This window comes from Poecilia latipinna, unplaced genomic scaffold (assembly GCF_001443285.1).
Source record: "Poecilia latipinna isolate Pla-1442-1.1 unplaced genomic scaffold, P_latipinna-1.0 Scaffold52, whole genome shotgun sequence".
Taxonomy (NCBI): Eukaryota; Metazoa; Chordata; class Actinopteri; order Cyprinodontiformes; family Poeciliidae; genus Poecilia; species Poecilia latipinna.
In genome coordinates this window covers 59,671-82,116 of record NW_015112668.1, presented here as the reverse complement: position 1 = coordinate 82,116, position 22,446 = coordinate 59,671, and the positions used below count along the sequence as shown (strand labels likewise).

Below are 22,446 nucleotides of genomic sequence, written 5' to 3'. Positions count from 1 at the left end.
AAAGAAGCGACATCCTCCACTCGCTCTGAGGCTGGGCTTCCTGTAAAAAGTGGTTAGCAGCTCAGCTGTAAGTTAAGGAAAAAAGAAACATTCCTGCAGACGTCAACCTCATCAATCACTCGAATGACCTTCTTCAACGGGGTCACGGACGAAAGCTGCAAGCGACATTTATAGCGCACTCATGTCATGTAGGTTAAGATGAAACATATGAGAGCAGAGAGCCGTTTGTACAAAGTAGATCATAGGTAAGGTGGGAGTTTTTATGTGTGCGGAGTGGGGGTAACATAACATCAAAGTTTACAGGAACAAGGTGATCTGACTAACCGCCACTGATGAGTCACCTGCGGGAAGAGTTTTCTTAAATGAAATTTGTGGGTGAACATCAGCAGGTTAGAATTAAGAAATCAGTTTCGAGGCTCTGCTGTAGGTTTATGACTAAGTGTGGTATCTATCTGAAAATGAGAGGAATAGGATTAAGATATTTTGATAACAATAGATTTAGAATGGATGTTTTCCGATCATCAGTCTTTCCACAGCTTTGATCTATTACGATTCTTGGACACTTTTTTCTTCAGTAACAACGTCAGATGACGTAGGAACAGCATAAACATTTGTTCCCGCACAGCCTTCCTGCTGTGACCGTTTGCTGTTTACTTCTGTCCGGAGCAGAGATTATGAAATCATTTTACTAACTATTTCCTTTAACCGGGGCCTCTCACACCGGGATGAGGGCCCAGGACACGCTGGAGGGACGATGTCTCTCGGCTGGCCTGGGAACGCCTTGGGATTCCCCTGGAGGAGCTGGAACAAGCTGGTGGGGGGAGAGAAGTCTGGGCCTCCCTACCCCCACGACACGCCCCCGGATAAGCAGAAGAAGATGTATGGATGGATGGATGGATTTCCTTTAAAAAGCTTAATTATCACGGTTGTCAAATTTTAGTCGGTGCTTATAATGCTATATTGATGTTCTCATTCTTTCTTGTTGCCTGATTGAATCATCGACACATCTCTAAATGCCACACAAAATATTGTTTTCTTTTAAACAACTTCTTACTTTTTTGTACTTCATCTAACTTACTTTTGAAACGTCCCATTGGTACAAAAAAATAGAAGACCTAGCCTCCTTCAGCTGAAGTCTTTTACACTCACATCTCACTGGCCAAAATGTATAGGGACAAGCCAGCTGTTAGGGTCGAAGGAGTGACGTGGCAATGATGCACGGTTTATGCATACATGCGATACATGCGAATTCTTACATTTTGAATCTTTTGCTGCTTTCAACCCCTATTATGGTTTTTAAAATAATTCTATGGCAAGTTTATGATACTGAATTTATCTACAGTGCTGATGTCGATGTAGCATGACAGCTCCTGTAGTTCCACTTCCAGCTTTATTGAAAACTCACAGCTGTGTGGGCTATCGCCTTCTCCACTTGGGATCCGTGAATGGGCAGAAGGAAGTCAGAAACATCTACTTTGCAGGTTTTGGATGGAAACATTTTGTGAAAAAGGCTTTCGAGTCTTCCTCAAAAGCCCCTGAGGAGGGCTTTTGCTTCTAGTAACATCCACACTGAAGAGGGATGTCTACCGATTCTGACTGGACTGTGCAAAATTCATGGCAGGAAACAATGCAAGCAAAAACAAAATAAAAATACACTAATTAGTTTGTGTTGTCTTTTTTTAAAGTTAAAATAAAATAAATAAAAACATTCAAAAGTGTTTTGAAAATTATAAAATGTGCAAGATGTTTTTACCTTTTCCTCTAAATGCTGTATGGCTAAAATAACCTTTTATTTTAATTTTAAAGTATTTTTTTCTTTAAATGTTTTTTTTAAGAACAATTGTTTTCCTGGAGTGTACAGAAGGCGCTACTTAGTGATTGGCAGGCAAAAGTAGGATAAAACTGAACAATCGTTGTAAACAAACAAAAAAGTTGTCAAGACATGTTAAGAAAGCCAATATTTGAGTATTAATGACCAGATAAATGGACTGACTGCTTGACACGTTATGTATGGTAACAGGCTGCTTGTTCTTGGAGAGATCTAGGTTAACTGATGACATAAGTCTTGTCTAAACTGTGACAAGTTACCAGAGAAAAACCACTGAAAAAGAAGGTCAGACCATCTTACAAACAAGTGCGATCGAGCTATTGAGATGTGAGTGACTTAATCCCACCGTACGTGCTCAAAAGAAAAACCCAATTCAGTCTGCATGACATGACAAAGCTAAAAATCATTTTTTGTTTTTATCCTGATGCCACACGTAATGGTCAATCAAAGTCATGAGTTTAAATAAATAAAAGACGCCATGAAATGGGTGTCTGGGTTGGGATCTACACTAATGGTTGAAGATAAATAATTGAATGAAGCCAATATTTTTACGCTCTCAGCAGGATGAAAGCAGCCCAAACACAGATCAGGATAAGTTGGTAATGGCACAGTGATAATATGCAGAGATATGTTGCAAATATTGCCTCCTCAGAAACTATTATTACTTTTAGAGAATCCCAACCCTGACAGCTAAAGGAATGTATGGCTCAACACACACCCAGACTATAATGTAAAACAACCAGGATTCTTCCACATTTGGTGTTCAAAAATTGGTTAATTGCATCCGAATTTTTCATACTTCAAATTACTCTTGCAGTTGTTTTACTGAACTTAAGCTTGATGTTTTATTAACTCAACATCCGCTGACATCCAATGGATGGTGAAGTCGGCAGCATGCAGAGAATTTGATTTTTATGACGCCGAACACTTGGCGTTGTCTTAGACTTTAGATTTTTATTTCCTCCTTCCGAATTGATGCTTAAATACTGAAGCGATGAATCCAGTAAAGCTTTAATTTGAAGAGAGAACTTTAGCATCTTTATTCTCGCAATGCTGTTGTGAATGAGGGTGCCTTTAAGTCCCCGTTCTGTGTTTCTGGGCATTTGTTTACCCAGAACGTTGACAGGCCCACAACAGCACGTCAACAGGTTTGATCTTTTCAGCATAGCAGGACCAAAGGGGGAACCACAAACGGTTTGGATGGTTTTAATGGCAGGAAATTAGTCAAAACGGAAGGAATGAAGAAAGGCAATAAAAAAAACAAAAAAAAAACAAAAAAAAACATGTGGTCTACCTGTGAGCAAGATGATGAATCTGAGTAGAATGCTGGACTGCTTCAGCAAAAAGTCACAACAGACTCAAAGAGGTTAACTTTAAAGGAGCTGCAGAAGTTCTTCGCTGAGGAACAGGATAATTATTATTCCACGTTTTCTAGATACTGATTGGCTCTCAGATTAGTCCGTCCTGCAGTCATTTTACCATATTTGTAGCATTGCATGCAATGGCAAACTTTAACATATCAATGTAAAATAAGTACTGTTGTTTAAACCAGGATATATTTTGCAAACGATTCCTCAGTTAGTGTAAAGACTTTTGATGAACGAGTATCTGAATGCTGACACCGAGCTATTGTATGTTAATCTGTAGGAAATAACTGGTGGTATATTCGCTGTATGTCTATAAATATATATAAACATATATGGCTCGTGATCAGTAATCCAGATGAAGAAATAAAGTGCAACATGCAGTCAGGATGTGGGTGTTGCATGCAGACCCACCACCACAAAGGTTTCTGAGCTTTTGTTTTCCACATTGTCAATTAAACATCCTGAAATAGATCAGCTCAGTAGTACTGAGTAACACAGCAAAGTACTCCTGAAGTACACCTTTTTATTCTGTTTTCACCCTAGCATTACATACAGAAGAGGGATAAATTTCCACCGCTCAGTGTTGGCCTTGTGGCAATATCGTCACGGACTCTCAGCTCTTGTTCTGTAATTTTCCACTTCTACAAGGGAACAAACTCATCACACACAAAATTCGTCAAGCTTGCTGTGGGCCTGTGTCTTTAAAAATCTGAGGGATATATTTTCTGTGCAAAAGAGAAAAGAAATCAAACTGTTGAAACCAGGCTGTATGTGGCCTGTGTGGTTACAGTGAGTCAGACTGAAAAATCTGCTGGAGTTTTCTATAAACACCTGATACAACACCCCAGCCAACCAACCCCAACACTCCCTGCAACGTCCCCCCTCCCCCTCCCACATGATCTGGACAGCCCCCAAGCTCGTAATACCACAAGATTCAGTGTAAACGGCACAAGACAGAGCTGGGACAATGCATTGTGGTTTTCAATTTTAGTGGCATTGTTTACTGCAGTTATGGCACTAGGAGGGGAAAGGGTGTGTTTTTTTTAAGCCAGAGGTGATGGAGGACCTCAGTTTAAATATATTTTGTTTTACAGCAGTCAAAATTGTTAAAACGTAAAAAAAACAAAAAAAAAAAACAAAAATACGTGCTTTAACCTATTATTTTTGCAAAGTGTGAAACTTTACACATGAAATGATGAGAAGTTATGAGGGATGGAAGTGATGAAGTTATGGATCCTGTACTAGATGATGAAAGTACCTTGCAAGCAATGGACCGAGAATCATCTTGTGGGCATCTTGTAGCAATGCAAACAGTACAGAAATGAAACACACTGCTGGAAAGCTAGCTATCACTGCCAGTGTGCATATAGTTTAGTGGCGAACACCTACACTACTGAAAACATGATGCTTGCTAACAACTGCTTTACATATTGACATGGAACCATGGAAAGTTGCATGGAAAAGTATCCACTTGACACCCACAGTCTGTAATACATTTGATTTGGAGCTAACAAACACAAAGCAACATCTAACTGTGAAGTCTAAGAAAAAAGGATGGAAGGTTTTCAAAAATGTCTGAACAAAAACGGGAAAAATGTGGCAATCACTTACATTCGGCCCACTGTGAGGGGAGATGTTAGAAGAACTTTTCACTGCCTTTATAACTGCAAGTCATTACTGGCATTGCTTTTCATTTAACATATTAAACAGTGATCCATGAGCCGTCCAAAGCTTGGGATTTTGTTTTATTACCTAACCCTATTTTAATCTTCACAACAGTGTCTGTCTTTGTCACTGTTTTATAAAAATTCCTTGAGGAAAAATAGTTAAAAAACAGTGTATGTCTTTTGTTTCTTGTATAAAATATGCTCTATTTTATGTTGATCTATTTATTAAAGAACTTTACGAGTTGTTGCTGAATAGTGCCAAGATGTCAATCTGTTCAAACTCAACAATTTTGCAAAGGTCAATATTAAGAATGGCTGCATGCTTACATGCAGTGTAGATCACATGTGTCAAACACAAGGCCCGGGGGCCAAATCTGGCTCGCTGTAGCTTTTTATGTGGCCCATCTAGACTCCAAATTACATCAATAAGTCCTTTCAGTTTTTCACAAATCTGCAAAATCCACACAATATCAATAAATCTCCACATTTTTTCTAACTTTACCGCAAATTTTCTCAAAATTGGTCAAAAACACGGAGTTTAAGTGATTGCTGCCTCAGTCTTACCGGATGTTAAGTTATAGTCTGAAATTGATACGGCCAGTAATAAAAAAAGTCACATGTAANGTCANATCATAAAAATTTCTTACAGACATTTCTAAATTGGTGCCACAAAATCTGTGATTTTGTTTGCAAAAAAGAAAAAAAACGCCACTAAAACAATCACAAAATCCTGGTGAAATAGCTATTTATTGATATTTTAACAGTCTAATTGGTTTTATCAATATATTCTGACACAAACGGCCCTTTAAGAACATTCACATTTTTGATATGGCCCAAAATAAAAATGAGTGTGACGCTCCTGCTGTAGATGATGTAACCGACAGCAAGAAATGTAGCATATTGTTTTAGGTCAATCAAAAATGTGCACCAATCAGAGAAGCTACTGCTTGTCTTAGTTTAATTCAAAGTAAAATTATACGGACTTGTCCATCTGTCATTTCAACATAGCATCAACATTTAGATTTTTTTTTTTTCTTTTTTCAGATTTTTGTTCCCTACATAGGAGATACATTATACTGGGACTTTTTCTTTTTATTTGCTTTGAAATAATCGCATCGTATTACATTCTGTTTTCTGAACTCCATACTATACTTATCCTTGCAGGGACGCTGGGCGCTGAATTCAATCTTAAATACAATTTTAAAAATAAAAACCTAAAGTTTCAGCATACCAACAGTGAAGTGCATGAGAGCATTAAAGATTCCCTTCAAGTGAACTATAACTTGTCACATTATTTCATAATTTTTTTTTAACGCAGACCCATTAATATGCAAAAAAAAAAAAAAAAAGAAGATAATGACAAAGAAAAAAAAAACCCATCGGTGGCCAACAACTTTACAAGAACAATAACTAGGACAACGATCCATCCAGACTCATTTCAGCATCACTTGTTGCTTTAATCGTGGCCACAGCGCAACCGTATACTTCCCTGATCGGCTCCCACAGCGAAGTATGCGCACAGGCAGCGTGGTGACACGACGTGATTGGCTGGCCTCGCACAGGGAGGCTGAATGCGCAGCAGCAGCAGCGGAGTGTTTCGCAGCTGCGCTCGAGTCTGAAGAGTTACAGGCGCAACTCTCTCCGGAGCGTTCACGCAGCACCCATAAAGTCGTTTTAAAAAGTGAAGTTTCTTATCAAAGTGGACTACTGTGTATGACGCTGCGCGCGCGCGCGCGCGTGTGTGTGTGTGCGTGTGTGTGTGTGCGTGTGTGTGTGTGCGCGCGGGAAAGTACTCCAGACTTCTTGAAACTCGATCGGTCCAAATCATCCTCCAGGTGCCATCCTCTGGTTCAGGTCAGTGTCTCTGAAAATTGTCCGATATTCAGATTCAGGTGTGCTTCTTAGACTCTTAATAGAGTTAACCAAGTCTGATTTTGTCGGGATGTTTAAATAGAACCATTATGTTGTTTTAGGTATCTTAAAAAAAATAATAATAATAATTAAAAAAAAGACATTGGTTGTCTTTTATTGAAAAATAAATCGGAGGAAATGGTCAGGTTCACTGGCGTTATGGTGCGTTCACTGTCCTAGTTGAAAATGAATATCTCAAGTTGGACAGTATGAGGGTCTTACAGAACAGCCAGATGCAAACACAATTCAAAAATAAATAAATTTATTATGATTTTTAAAAAATCATTAAGTGTGTTTGTGTTTTCTAATCGTTTTTTTTTTTTGCTTAAATTGTAATTTTAGAGGAAATGCTTGGAAATGCTTATTTTAAGCTATGAACCACTTATTCCTCTATTAGAAAGTGGAGTTGTTTACAATCTCTGTGAATGACTATTTTTCCTTCAACTCCATCAGCGCCATGTTCACCACGAAGAGCCCTAAAGTGTCTGAGTCGGCTGACTCCTGTCAGCCCTCCTCCTCCTCCTCTTCCTCCTCCTCTTCGGTGGAGAGCAGCCGATTCCTGGAGTCCGGTCCGGACCCGGGGCTGGTCCCCGTGACGCGGCCCTCGCTGCTGGCACGACGCCTGGTGCGTTTGCGGGCATGTCGAAGTCACCTGAGTCCCATAAGACGCCGCAAGAGGGAGATGATCCCCGCCGATAAGAAAGATGCCACCTACTGGGATAAGAGGCGCAAGAACAACGAGGCAGCCAAGCGGTCCCGGGAGAAGCGGAAGATCAATGACCTGCTGATGGAGGGCCAGCTGCTGGCCCTGAGTGAGGAGAACGCCCAGCTGCGGGCTCAGGTCCTTAACCTGCAGTACCACACTAACCTGAGTTTGGAACAAGGCAAAGCTGTTCCTTCCTGTGCAGCATCCTCTACATCCGTGCTAGCTTCCACTCTGTCTTTGTCTCCGCACACTCCTGCCTTTCTACAGGCGGGACTCTGGCGCAATGATGGGAGCAGCTCATCTGCTGTTTCTGTTGTGAGGCAACAAGAAACAGTGGTGCACCCCTTAGAGGGCAAGATTCCTTGTTTTAGCCCCGTTTTTAACCCACTAAGTCATCATTACTTTGTCGCACAAGGCCCCGTGCCTCTGCCAGGCGCCAGAGTCCTCTCCCATGGAGGACCTGCGGGGGTCTGCAGGCCAGCGGAGGGGGACGCAGACGCCCAGCGACAGGTCACCTCCAGCAGCAACGACGTCTCCATTTCTACCGTCGCTCCTCCCCAGCCACTCTCCGCCTTGGCATCGCTTCTGCCCCCTTTCGACCCACTCCACCATGCCCCCACCGTCCCATATCCGCACCAGAACTGGGTAGTACCCAGTCTCAACCACCCGGCGATGTGGCGCTCCTCATACCTGCAGAGGCCCAGCGTCTACCCCGGCCGGCCCGGTCACATACACGGGAGGCAGGGCCACAGCGTCCGCGTGCAGGAACAACTCCAGAAGGGATTCATGAGCCGACTCAACACGGAGCAATGAGAGACACCCAGGATGCTGCAGTAAGAGTGGATACCTGCAGCTCAACTTGACAAAAAAAAAAAAAAAAAAAAAAAAAAAAAAAAAAAAAAAAAAAAAAAAAAAAAAAAGATTTAAAAGCGACAAAGACAACCGGCATGAATATTTTCCGGTTTCCGGTGCACAAATTCCCGTACGGGATACTGTACTACATTGAAAGATTTAGTGTGTGCATGTTTCTCTAAGATAAAAAAACACATTAGCTCTGATTTTCTCAGGTTTCATGGATTTATGTTACCCTTTGCGCTCCTGTTCCGGTGCTATTCAATTTTACACAACCGATTTATAACATCAATTAAAATAAACATGAGGCATTCTGATCTGTTTTGGTTGAATTAAAATGAAAAATTGTCGCTTCATTTGCTTGTAGAGGGGTTATTTGATTTATTTATATTTCATTTTATTTTATTAACCCTTTTTTCTGTGGTGAGGAAAAAAAAACCCAAAAAACTTCGCTATATTGCGCCAGCGAAACTGGATGTTTGTTGGTGTTCCCCTTTATCCCCACTGCGTGTTTCCCCCGCACGATTTGATTCACTGGAAAACCAAACCCTCAACCGTTCAGCCCAACAGTTTAACGATCAAACCTTCCACCCCTGGGTAATAACTTTCCTCATGTAACCAGGGAAACGCAATTAAGCCATCAAAAACTCAGATATTGTAGTAACTAGTGAGAAAAGAAAGTGACGACAATGAAAAAAAAAATTAAAACAAAAAAGAAAAGAAAAAATGAAGCAATGTCATTTCTTTCCATTTCTAACATGATCATGTTGAATTTTAATATGAACATCTATCTAATGAGAATTAAACTCTCCGCCCCTAAGTTGGGATCTTGTGTTTGTATCTTCATCGTATGGCATTGAAAAAAGGTAGTTTATTCAAGTGTATTTACAAGTAAGCTTATTTTATACCAAAAAACGAGGTAGTGTACTTGAAGTTTGCTTTCATAAATGATATTTTATTTACTGAAGAACACTTGGCTTACACTGAAAAGCACGAAAAGAAGTCTAAGACTTACCCTGTACTTTAATCCTAAAGTTTGCATTTGTACCATTGGCAACTTTTTAATCATTTTTCCCACAAATTACTGATACTTAAAATGTCTTGGTCCATTATGTAATAACGTTCAGGGTTGCAGAACGTGTTTTTCTCCACGCAGCGAGGTTTGATTTGAGGCATCCCGTTATAAACTTACATGTTTGAGGTCATATGTGCTGGAGGTTAAAGGTTTACAGTAAACAGTATGTGTAATAATTTAATTGTCTTAAAATATGCACAGGACTTTTGACTTGATGGAGTTCTGGTTAAGTTTCAACAAGAACACATTTTGGTGACTGAATGCAAATCATGTAAAGTAAAATGTGAAACACATCTAGCACACAAGACGAGTGTACTTGAATGCATAACTTGGTAAGCTTAAAAAAAAATCTTATAGCAGTAAACTTAAAGTATACATTTTTATACATTTAAAAAATGTCTCAATTTAGTGGAAAGAATTGTTAAATTAGTAGATTTTCTAGTACACTTCATGCTTGCTATGCTTATACTGAAGTATACGTCATAAAATGAACTTAAAGTACTTTTTGCTAACATGATTTTTCGTTGCTGTTTTGGGAAAGTTAATCTATTTTCTCAAAACACTGCATAGCATCAAAGCATTTCATTAGTTTCTAAATTAAATATGACAAGAAAAGGAAGGTCCAAAAACAACTTATTGACATTAATCATCGATCACTTTCTGCGGAATCCAACTTTGGCATGAAATAGCGACGAAAATTCCAGCAGAGGGCGCTCCAACACAAATAGTGACAAGCTGATCGTCCTGTGACAATCTTACTACTATGGAAGCGTTGCAAAGCTAATGATTAAACCACTTGAGTTTTCAGTACCATGGTTTTTACATTTCCAGACTCATTTAGGTTTGAAGATAAATGAATGGAACTAATTTGAATAATCTGAGTCAAATTCCCAAACTTCTTGAAGCAACATGTTCCATTTGAAATTACAAAAATTACAAATGTAATTTTCTCACATAACATCTATGTACAAGCCATAGAGTTTCAATCCTCTAACTATAATTTGCTAAAAGATTGAAACTGAAAAATATGTTTTATGAAAGTATTTATTATTTTAGCTCCTCTAATACCTCACTTAGATTCACTATCATGGTTATCCTTTGGTTTGAGTTATTTTCTAAGTATTATCACTGTGCACAGTCTACATAAAAGAGAAAACGAGAACGGATTTTACAGATTGTTGTTCTTCCATATCTATAAGTTTCATTTCATCCTAAATCTTAAGTCTGAAACAACCAAAACAATGAACCGTCTCCATGCCAAATGATTGTTTACATTATTAGCAAGTTGAATTTCACGTGAAACCTGCAGTACTGTCTATACATGGATATAAGGAGAGAATGAAAGACTAAGGTCACTACATGTTCAAAGTGTTAAACCTCTAGCTTCTGCAGCGAGTTGTCCTCTTGTCACAGCTGAGCCTCTAAAGTAAGCAAAGTGTGCTGCGAAAAGCAGAAGCAAACTTGCAAACATGTACTGTCATCTTCGCTGATAACTCCCTACGACTTCTGTATTTTCGGTGAATCTGAGGCTTACAAGATATTTAAAACTACTGTAAAAAAGCGTCGCTTAAGATTTTTTTTCTCTCCTCCCCATTGTGCTTCAGTAAGTCAGTCCTGTGGTTTGTTCCCCACACTGTCTCTTTTACTGCTGCATCTGACACGACTCTAAAGGTTTTTATTTTAAAAGAGAGACGAATCAGGTCAGAATCTGAAGTGTGAAGTTATCAGACAGAGCTTCTAAATTAACATGAACGCAGCTGTACTTCACAGAGCGATGAGACAACGTGCTTATCTGAAGAGTAACGTAATATTGAACTCATGCAGTTTTCTCTTACAATACATGAACTGTATCTGAAAATCAGCAGCAGTGTTGCAGAGGGAAGACCCCCATGTGTTGGCAAGCCACTGATACCACAACACATTTATGATCAAGGGGGGAGTCAGTTGCTTTTCATTTGACAACAGAGGTGGACAGGCAGACTTAAATACAGGAAAACAAGACAAAGGCAGAGAGAAAGCAAAGACAGAGGTGAGAAGCGAGCGGCTGCGATATCCCCTCAGGTTCTCATGAGCGTTTTCACCTGAGAGCTAGAGTTTCACCAGCAGAGTTAGGGGGTCTAACTTAGACTTTCATGCTTAGCGAGACCACGACTCTGCCACGGGTTCACCAGCAGCTTGGGCTCACTGGAGTTTGGAGTCTGAAGGTAAGGCCACTGTTCTGCTCATGTAAGGCACACATTTGGGGAAGGAAATGGTTAAAGTGTCAGTGACTAAATAATCAGATGTTTTTATGTGTTTGTGAGCATTAAATAGTGGTGATTGCATCTCACTATATTGACACAAGGTGAGAAAACCCGAGTCAGCTCAGCGAATTGAAAATTATTTCTTTTTCATGTTCAGTCAAAAGTGGTTTTAAGTGGGTCAAGTTACTCATAACGCTGGATCTTCAAAATAAAAATGGATTTTCTTATGTTAATGTATTACATAGAAGTGACTATTCATTATTCAAGTGCTCTCAAGAAAGGAAGTGTCTCTGCGCTTAACAAAAAAAGATTACGCATAAGCGACGTGTTTGTTTTTAAGTAAATAAAACAATAACACAGAGACGTTTTGTTTGGTTTTGAATTATTTAACCTGTTTTTGTTTTTTTTTGTTTTTTTACCAACTTTCTCGAAAAGTGCCTAGAAGAATGTAATAATTTTTACAAAACTTTTATAACGGTACAGAGTGGATCTTTCAGATGCATTCGGTGACGATCGTTTGAATTTGAACAAAACATAATCTCCGTCTGCAAAATTTCCCTTATATTGTTTCATGTAGTGATAAAAAAAAGTGAAAACAATGTCAATGTAGTAGTAATTTAATTGACTATACAATAGTGTGTGAATAAATGATTGATTAAAGAGTTAACAAATGACTGCTGAAAGCGTATTAATTATTGCATCAGTGTAGTGGATAGTGCATTTATTTCCTGATTAATTAACTCGCTGCTGCATGTAGAGCAGTCAAATTTTTTTTTAAATGTGACATTGTTTGAGGTGTATTAAACAAGTACTGATTCCTGATCACCAAATTAAATTAGTCTGTGCGACGTTTTCAAATGCACTTCCTTATGAAGTCTAAACGTTCAACTCTGGAATGCAGTAAAATAAAGAAAAAGATGAAAATCAGTGACTTAGACAAGATGGCATTTACAGTATTGCAATGCAATAAGCAGGAAGCTGCAACATTTACATGTTGTTAATATATTTTTGCGCTTCAGTGGCACATCCGTTATGTAAGACCCTGCAGAAAGGCTCGTCTCAATGTGACAGCGTTATAGATAAAAAAAAAAAAAAAAAAGTTTTAAAATAGGAAATCTCAACTCCTACGGTTTGTCAGTGATTCATAAAGTACTTTTACTGATATCCACATGTGTGGTCTTAATTTCCTATCTATTCTGACAATAAAACTGAATTTAGCAAATGTTAAACCTACTCTGTCTTCCTGATTGGCAAACATAAATATTTAGTGTTCAACCCCTTAAGTGTTCTTTATTTTGTACTGTTTCAGAATACTTTTGAATTTTATTTAGCTCTTATAGTTTATGAATAATGCATGTAAAAGTAAAAAAGAAGCTTTTGCGTTTATTTACTGATAAAAATGCGGAACTTACTCAAAAGCGAACTTTGTACCTGCTTCACAAGTTGCAGTTAAGCCTTTTCTGAAACAATCCAAAAGTTACCTAAAGCTTTCTTTTCACATCATGTCACCATAATCAAGCATGCCACATAGATAATCTGTTTGACTACATGCAGCTTTGCTCTAAAAATAAAAAATATCTAGACATGGCATAAAAATTGTTTGATTGGTTTTAGGTCTGCATCTAGCATCAAAGTGGGCAAGTTGCTCTTGTTAAATATGAAGCTGTTCGTATGACCTATAACCTTTTGGATGATTTGTATGGATTCCTGAGTATGGACAGGTGTGTATGTGTGTGTGTGTGTGTGTGTGTGTGTGTGTGTGTGTGTGTGTGTGTGTGTGTGTGTGTGTGTGTGTGTGTCTGTCTGTCTGTGTGTGTAGTCGTTCCTTCATCTAAATTCAACAATGAGTCCCTGTTGAGCAACCAGAGGAAAAAAAATAACAGTGGATTTTAACAGCAAAGCCTGACCATGGGGGCAGTACTGTGGAGTAGGTATTCGTGAAAAATGTGTTAAATGAAATCAATTTGAATTGATTTATTTATGTCAAACAGGTTTTTAAAAACAAGAAAACAAACAGGGAAGACGTGCATACATAACAGAGAATATCATAATTTGTTTACCACCATTTTTCCATTTGAAGAGGACCAGGAAGAAATGAACACATATTTACTACCCCTTATCTCAATTTAATGAAATATATTACCTACCAACTCAATATTTATCAAAAAAGTAAAAAATAAATAAAAAAATAAAACCTTGTAATAATATCATGTGCCTGTTCAATATACTGTGCTAAAGAGCCAACAAACTAACTCATAACAAGACAAGAAAATCTACTGATAATAATAATAATAATAATAATAATAATAATAATAATAATAATAATAATAATAATAATAATAATAATAATAATAATAATAATAATTGTAAATAACAACCGGACATACAGCATCAGAAAAATTACCAACTCCTTGCCATTGTACACCTGTACATTCTTCTTAATCTGTTATATAAGAAAAAATAAAGTTTAGAAAAGCAGAGAGGAAGAAAAATTATGATAACAGTGTTAATAAGATAACAGTAATAAACTACCAATAAAAATAATAGTAACACAGAAGGAAGTAAGGAAAAAACTCATATTTGTGTTAATTCCCTTCTTCCCTGCACAACATAAGTAACATAGCTTTTATTTATTTTTTAGACTGGTTGATGTTTGGACATTGTTTTAGTTCCATACTCAGCCCTACGCTCCATTGTTTGGCCCCAGCTGCAGTAATACAAAATCTTTTCGTAGTTGTTTGGAAGCCACATATTTTGAAATTCAGTCTTCCCCTTAAGTTGTACCCACAGTCCCTGTCATTAAATACTTAATGAAGATAAAGATGAGAAGAGCAGAAACCGTAAGAAAGCCTAAACCCACCCAGCAGGAAATAGCCGTCCACAGCAGCCTGGAATAAGAAAGACAGAGGAGGGGGCGAGCACTGCGCCATCAGGGTTGTATTTATGCTATGTAGCTTACTCAGGCGTTCAGGTTGTTCGTTTTACCCGTTTGCCGTCATCAGGGGAAGCTGGCATTTGTGGTCCGATGAAACGGAGCGCATTCCCTGTGGATCAGTGATGGGCCTCTTGTCTAAATGTCTTTAAAAGTAGATTCAAAACTCTTCTTGTACTTTAAGCCAGATTTGATAAACTGACTTGACTTTAATCTTCGTAAGTTAAAAGTTTTATGTTTGCCGTATTTCATGCTTCTACTTAATTAAGTGAGCCTTCCTGCCAGTTTTACAGAATATTTATCCCACAGCATGACGGTACCCTCTCTGTGTTTCACCATCGGCGTAATCACAATACTCTTCATCTGGTTTGCTTTGGACACGCTGTACGTGTTGCTACAAATTAGATTAAACTTTATTAAATGAATTCTTTCTCTTTGCATGGTATGCCATTCAGTTTATTTTTTCCAAATTTCATCTCTTGCGATTTTTTGAGCAAAATTTTGTTTAGCAACTATGTCATCATTTCATCATCATTTTATAGTGAAGGCCGTTTGTGTCTGTTTATGAACTTTGAGTGTGTGGGCGCATGTGGCAAAGTTTTCATGGTTAGTACCAAGGAAGCTGCAGTGTTTAAGACAAATTAAGAATGTCCAGTTAGCATATAAGATAATTAGTTTGTAAAATAGATTTAAAAAATAATTAGTCATCCTGTAATAACAACAACAAACTCTGACTGGTTTAAGAGCTATAAAAAAGTTACTATCAAGGACAGCTGTTTTTTTTCTACTTGTAAGATAAATCTGAATGTAAAATAAGTGGCATTAAGCTTTTACACACAACAAAAAAACCCCTGTTTTGTTGGAATATTTTGTGTAAACTGAAAAACAGGCCTGAAAAATGAAACTGAAAAACAAAGATTACATACAGGTTTCCTCAAGGCTCCTCTGTCAGGCCCCTTTTTACCCTACATTATAGATCATATATTCAATCTGTGCTGACATTTTCTCTCCTCTGTTGATTTGGAGATGTTAGTATTAGGTCAAAAATGCACTTAGGAGAGTAACGTAATAAGATCTTAGGAGTTGGATAATGCACATTTATAGAAGTGTTTAATAGATCATCAGGAAAACTGTAGTCGGTCTGGCTGACCGCTCTCACCCTTTAAAGTTCCAGTTTCTGCCTTTGGCTCCGACGTCTCTGCATGAAAAGCAACATGTACATGTACAAGGAACATGTATTCCTTTGTTCCTGTGGCAGTTTTTCTTTTTTAATCCAGGACAAGGTAGATAGAGGACTCATCCCTGACTGCTGGTTGAATCCATTTCATATATCATTGATGTTTGTAGCAACCGTCAGTCGACAATGATATACATTGCTGCACTCTTCCATTTATATATTGTTTTATACTTGATGTCTTTTTGGTATGTTTGATTGTTCTTTTTTTTACTTGTTAACTTTTGAAACCTTATCTATTAGTTTTTTTTTAATGTCTTTTTATATCCACCTATTTGCTGTTACATTAATTGCCCACTCGGGACTTGAATACATCTGAAATATGAAAACTTTACAAACCAAGGAAATAATTCATAGACATAACATTTGTGGATAAACGCTATTAGCCGTTGCCAGCGATGCCCGTAAACGAAGGGAACAAATCATTGAGGTCGAGCTGCGTGGAGTGATTCACTTGAATTTTACCGATGACGGTTTAAAACAAACGCACACAGGGCGTAATTAGGTGAAGAGTCGTTTCAAAGAGAGGGACTAATGCTTTTCTATGAGAGGTTATTTTAGCAACGACTGGCAGCTCGCAGAGCAACACAACAACAGATGGCGGACTGCATGAAAACGGATAGACGCCAAAAGAAGAAGTTTGAAAGTTCCTTACTAAAAAGCAGGCTGGCTATAATTAGTCAATAAGAAACAGGTGCAGCAGGGGTGGTGAGCAGGCTCGACCTCAAGAGAGATTTCACTCAGGAACCCTTTTTTTTTCTCTATTCTCTTCATCTGTGTCTCCCTGAGTGATTATTGTTCTCGCTTTTCCTGTTGCTGCTTTTTAAATATACAACAGTCAGTGCCCCACACAAGTAGTGTGTATGCAGGTGTGCAGTATCTCACACACACAGGGTATGCAGTGTTGCTGGGCATAGGTTTGAATATTTTTAACCCGATGTGTTTTCTCGCTACCACACACAAGGTGCTTGACTGGGCCCCTTTTAAACTCTGAGCTTTGATGCATCTGCCACTGCGTTACACTTGCATGCAAATTCACAACAAGAAGGTGAGCAAAACGGCCAAGAAAGCAAAGCTGAAATAATTTTAAGAAAAACGTAGTTTGAAAATAAACACTGCCTTTCAATTTGAAGTAGCACTTTGCTATGCTTTCTTCCCAAGAGAGCGCCTATGTGTGACATCCTGAGTGACAGCTTCCATCAAGAGGTGTCACATTTAGCTGCAAGCATAAGATGAGACCATGATGTTAGATTGAAATGGCTTTATAAGTATAAAGGTGTGAGAAAAGCAGATAGGCTAAAAGATACATGTGTAACGGTGTTGTATGAAGAAACTTGTATGTGATCGCACGCAAGGGAGTGTGAATGCTGTGGTTTTAACATATCTATTCATCTTGCAAGGTTTCCCTCGAAGCCACACGTGAATTTATGTTAATGACCAAGAATTTGCCAGAAATTGGTATTATTTTCTTCTTAAGGTCAACCTGACCCCTTTTGTTCACCAGCTGATGTTGTGGAGTAATAAACGTCTCTTACAATATGTTAATCCCATGCAACCTTTTATAATTGTTTCACCACGTGATGCGACCTTTGCATCTCGCAAATGTTTTGTTTCAGGTTTGAAGGCGTGACGCGCTTCAACAATCCTAAAATGCTTTAATTACTTCTTTAGAATAACGCCAACTTTAATGTTGGGCACAAGTGATGCAGCCCAAATTACGATAAACCTTTGACACTTGGAACGTAGAAGTAAGGAAAGAAGTAGTTTCTGTTTCCTGTCACATTTTTTCAAGTGGTCTAGACAGGTAGGAGGTGAGAATGGGTCAGGGTAGCAGAAGAGGCTGATTTTGAGTGACAAAGCTTAGGTACAGCGATTGCACCTCCGTAGTGGTGGTAGGTGTTATGAGCTGAAAAAACGTCAGCTCTGTTCTACTTTAAGAATAAGCATGCACAGTTTTGAAGGTTTTTGTAGAATGAGATTCTGTGGAATTAATTGAATTAGAAGATAAACCGCAGTACACTTCTAAATTCATGGTGAGTTTATTTTCTCAACCTATTAAGGTTTTGTCTATAAAAATATGAATTCTTTTTTATTTTATTTACCAATGTCTGTTACAACATTACGAGACACAGTGGTGGTTTTTAATATGGACATGGTGGCGTACCACTAACTGCAGCATTCAAATGAACTGATCTTTTTATTTTCTGTTGTTTATTTGTGTGACTCGTCAGTAAGAGGTAGACATTTGTGTTGTGCATGCTGTGGGAAAATACTGCTGCAGATTCTGAAGCTTGAATCTGATTCATAATCTTGATTTCAGCAAAACCAAAGAGCTTTTTCTGCATAATCGCATCTGTAGTTTATTGTGCTGTAGTTCTAAATCTAAGATATGCCGACACCTCCAACTTCAGGTGCATAATCCTGCACCTAAACGCAATGAGGTCATTCTCACACTCAATAATTTTGGTGCACATAGATTATTGTTCAAGCAGCTGGTCGATTGCATGTATTTCTGCACTAAAATGCACAAAGTTAAAATATAAGAGGGCACTGAAGGTATTTTATAATCTCTTATCAATTTCTTAGTTTTTGTAAAATTCTTCCTAAGCTTAGTTTCTTAAATGTTGATGATCTCATGGGGGAGGCATGATAAACAAAGTACTGGATAATTTCCATGAGTAGAGAATTATCAGAGCTTTCAGCAGATTGTCATAGAGAACAATATTATCACAGTTTGGTCAGACAGCTCTGTCAGCCATGGGTGGTGAGTGTTGAAACATGTCTGTCGGTTATTGATGCCAGGGAAAGTCCGACTGATAATTATTTTAAAAACCAGCTGAAGATGTGGCTTGTGTCCACCCAAATATGGGAACATAGTCAGTAAAACTTACTTTGTGTGCATAGTGCGTGTGTTTGTCTGTGTGTATTTGTTTTTATGGGAGGTTTGGTTACAATATACTTTGTAAAATTGTGGTATTGTGTGTATGTGAAGTTTATCTATGGAACTTGACAGGTAGCTTGGAGTATTGTCTTTATTCTATTTTCTAGATAGCATAAAATGTCTTGATGTTTTCTTCCTTTATCTGTCATCTTCCTTGTTTGTTCTTTTTAACATTAAGTTATTCAGCCGAGGCCAGATGGCACACCTGGCAGGGGGACAAACAATGGAAATCAGCCTCAGCTGTAATTGGGTCCACAGACATTTGTGCTGTTCAAAATAGCCATGAATGCACAATGTTCCTCTCAAGCAAGAAAATTTTAAAAAATCAAATAAACAAATGTCTTCAATAAAATGTCTTTACAGAGACATGATAGGAATTTTGACAAAAAGTAACTGAGAAGGCAGTTTCTGTTTAAATTTACTTTTTTAAATACCAAAACCTTTAATCTTCCCACCTTTTTTTGACCACATTACAGCACAGAGACTGATCTGTTTTAAATTGTTTGAAAATCTCCTCTGTCAAAAACATCAGCTTTGGTTCTACAGAAAGTTGATCATGACATTTTAATTAAGGGTGTGCGACACTGGGAATTTTGGTGTTGATCCGATACCAAGTAAATACAGGGCTAGAATCGCCAATACCAAAACCGATACAATGCTTTTTATTGATATGTCACTGAATAATTATCATTGATTATTTGACTTCAGTTAGTTGATTATGATTATGACGAAAATACAGGACAAAGATTTGAGGAAAATAAAAGTGTTTCTTTTATTATTATTAACTAACTACAATGTAACAGAATATATAATAATGTCATTATTGCACAATTTTTTATCAGGATTCCCAAGTCTGCAATTGCAATCTGCAGGAAACCAAAACAGAAATACAATATTCCCTTCTATAAATAATTGAATTTAGTGATATAACGCATTTTAGAACAACAAACAATAATAACTCCAACTTAAAACAAAACACAAACACAACACAGATAAAAGAAAAGCAAAAATAAATATCATAAAAGAAACTCAACAAATTAATATCTTACTGTATTAAAAGTCAGTGAGTACAAAAGCATTGTCATATTCAGCAATATCAATATTTGAAATTTGAGGTATATCTTTATTTGTCATATTATGTGTATATCTTTTTTCTGACACAAGACCGTCTTCGATTAGACAAATTGTTTTCAGTTCCCATTTTGTCAAGTTAAAAAGGTAAAGTTACTGTTTTCTGCAGAAAAGACTTTGTCACGGGACTGGGTGCGGTTTGTGGGAGGAGGGCCGACATAGGGGCTTACCCAGAGCGCCAGCTTACTTTGACATTTCTATCACGTAGCTCTCTAGGATTTTTTTGTGACAAATTTGTGCATCTCTGCAAGTAATTATTTCTTTTTTTTCTTTTATTTTAGGTCATTTCTTTGTGTTTCTTTTACATTAAGCATGGAGTCCCTTTCCCTCCCTTTCCAAAGAGGTGAAGACAGCACCGTTTTCCACGTTGAAAGTGACCCGGTGCGTAAAGGACCTCGCCGCAAGAGGGAATTCATACCTGAGGAAAAGAAGGACGCCCTCTATTGGGAGAAGCGTCGCAAGAACAACGAGGCAGCCAAGCGGTCACGGGAGAAGAGGAAGTTAAATGACTATGCGCTGGAGTCTCACCTCATGGCTCTGAAAGAAGAAAACACCAGGCTTAGTGCTGAATTGATGGCCATCAAGCTACATTTTGGCCTGGCTCAGTCCACGGCATACACAGGTCGCCAAAGCAACCAACTGCAGCACCACTCCCACAGCAGCGTCCAACCCAGCACCTATAACCAATCCCTGCAGGGGAATCCCTACTGGAGCACCAGAGACTCTTCCTCTGTGGCCAATCACCAGTCTTCTTATCCATTTTTAATCCCTGCATATGCCCTCCACACAATGAGGGGCTATTCTTACCTAAACGGATCGGGCACGAGTGGATCTGGTGTCCTAGCACCTCTTGTTCTTCCTCGAAATCTGCTGCCACCCTATCCTGCCTGTCCTGGGGCTCCTCTCCCGAAGCCCTACCCCACCAGAGCCACTTCTGACGAAGAAGAGGAGCAGCAAGTACCCGGGGTTCTGTACCGATCCGTCCCACATCACAGAACGAGCACAAGGAAAGACAAAAGTTCTCCACTAAGACAATACATCTCCGACTGACAAGAACCAAGGGAGTATTTCACTTCTGTTGCATCTACTTGTCACCGAGTTTATTTAAAATTTCTGTCATTTGAAATGTTGCCAAAAAAACCGGACCAATTTCTCCAAGCTGAAACAGAACAGCAGCCTTGGTGTAACAGCATTCAACATATCCAGCAGTGTGTGATCCAGTATGTTCTCCTGATTCAAGAAAAAGCCAATTCACACTACATAATGCCTCCCAAAAGTGTGTAAATGTTAAGGTATGCTCATCATGCATCTTCAGCTTTGCAGTCTGTACGTGCTTTAGATTTAAAAATGTCTTTATAAATAGTTGTGGTTCGAGACATACCATAACTGCACATCACAGCATAAAATAAGCCGTGAACCATCTAAAGGAACTATCAGCTGGCCAAATTTATCCACGTAGCTTCAGCGTTAGCGTATCTGACATGTCTAAAGGTTGATCAAAACTGACAGCAGCGGTGTGTTCTTGGTTGTAAACAATAAAATATGATGACTGACAGCTTTGGTTTTCTTGTGTGGGCACATTTAGCCTTCTTTTCAAACCCCTTTACCACAGTGCGTTTGAATGTTTTAGTATTAAGATACGAACAGGAATGACCTTGTGCTGTAAAGATTTAAATAAATGACGTTTAAAACTGTGAAATACATACACTCGTCGTTTGATAACTGTCCAAATTCTGCTGATTTTCTTTATGAACACAGATTCATCTCAGTAACCTGGTATATCATCTCATGTAATTTATTTTAATGATTACAACTAATATATATAGTAGTTTTGTGATGCATTTCCAGGGTTTATTCTGTCATTTTTGATGAACACGACTTAAAGCTGACAAAAACAAAAACTCAGTTTCTTGGAAAAATAGACTTTTACATCATACCGATTGTAAAATGTGCTTTGATACATGAGGATTACGGTGTGGTCCATACTCACAGGGAATACTAGCAAAACATATCTTTGCTTAAGGAGCTAGTTATATTTCTAAGCACGCCAACAGAAAGTTGAGCTGTTAAGCCACTGCTTAAGCAGAGACAGCTTTAGAAGTGTCTTACCTGAGTGTTAATAATGGCAGCCTGACCTACCAAAGACCAAAACATTGAAACAGCAGAAGGAGCGATGGCCCTCTCCTTTAGCTATCCTGTCTCTTGGCTGAATGCTTTAAGTCGTCAGCAGCTCAGAAAGCAGCAGGTTGTTGGCTCTCACCCTGACACTGCTGATAGCAACGTTGTTCCTGGCCAGGCAAGCAGTCCGTCCTACTGGCTCAATTACACACAGAGACTCAGAGCCAACTGGAGGACACGAGCCTACTTTAGGAAAACGCTCTGTAGGGTAAATCTGTTTTAAAATGTGGTCATAAATTCAATGCATCATTAGCTGTAATAGTTTTGATTGTTAAATATAATTTATAAGCCACTTCGTTGTGGGATGTCTTTTGAATTGGACCGATTTATGTGCTGTAAAAAAGAAAGAAAAAAAAAATGCCATCAAGTTTTTTTGTTTGT

General features: G+C 38.4%; 2 protein-coding genes across 2 annotated transcripts; both read left to right on the top strand.

Annotated features, from left to right (window-relative positions):
- Positions 1-6,402: 6,402 nt before the first annotated feature.
- Positions 6,403-8,769, top strand: LOC106959150 (uncharacterized). Its single transcript, XM_015051518.1, has 2 exons — positions 6,403-6,716; positions 7,227-8,769. The coding sequence occupies exon 2, from the start codon at positions 7,231-7,233 to the stop codon at positions 8,290-8,292; it is 1,062 nt and encodes a 353-aa protein (XP_014907004.1). The 5' UTR covers positions 6,403-6,716; positions 7,227-7,230; the 3' UTR covers positions 8,293-8,769.
- A 2,070-nt stretch (positions 8,770-10,839) lies between these two features.
- nfil3-4 (nuclear factor, interleukin 3 regulated, member 4) lies at positions 10,840-21,586 on the top strand. The gene is made up of 2 exons (XM_015051569.1): positions 10,840-11,610; positions 20,169-21,586. The coding sequence occupies exon 2, from the start codon at positions 20,200-20,202 to the stop codon at positions 20,935-20,937; it is 738 nt and encodes a 245-aa protein (XP_014907055.1). The 5' UTR covers positions 10,840-11,610; positions 20,169-20,199; the 3' UTR covers positions 20,938-21,586.
- The last annotated feature ends 860 nt before the right edge of the window (positions 21,587-22,446 follow it).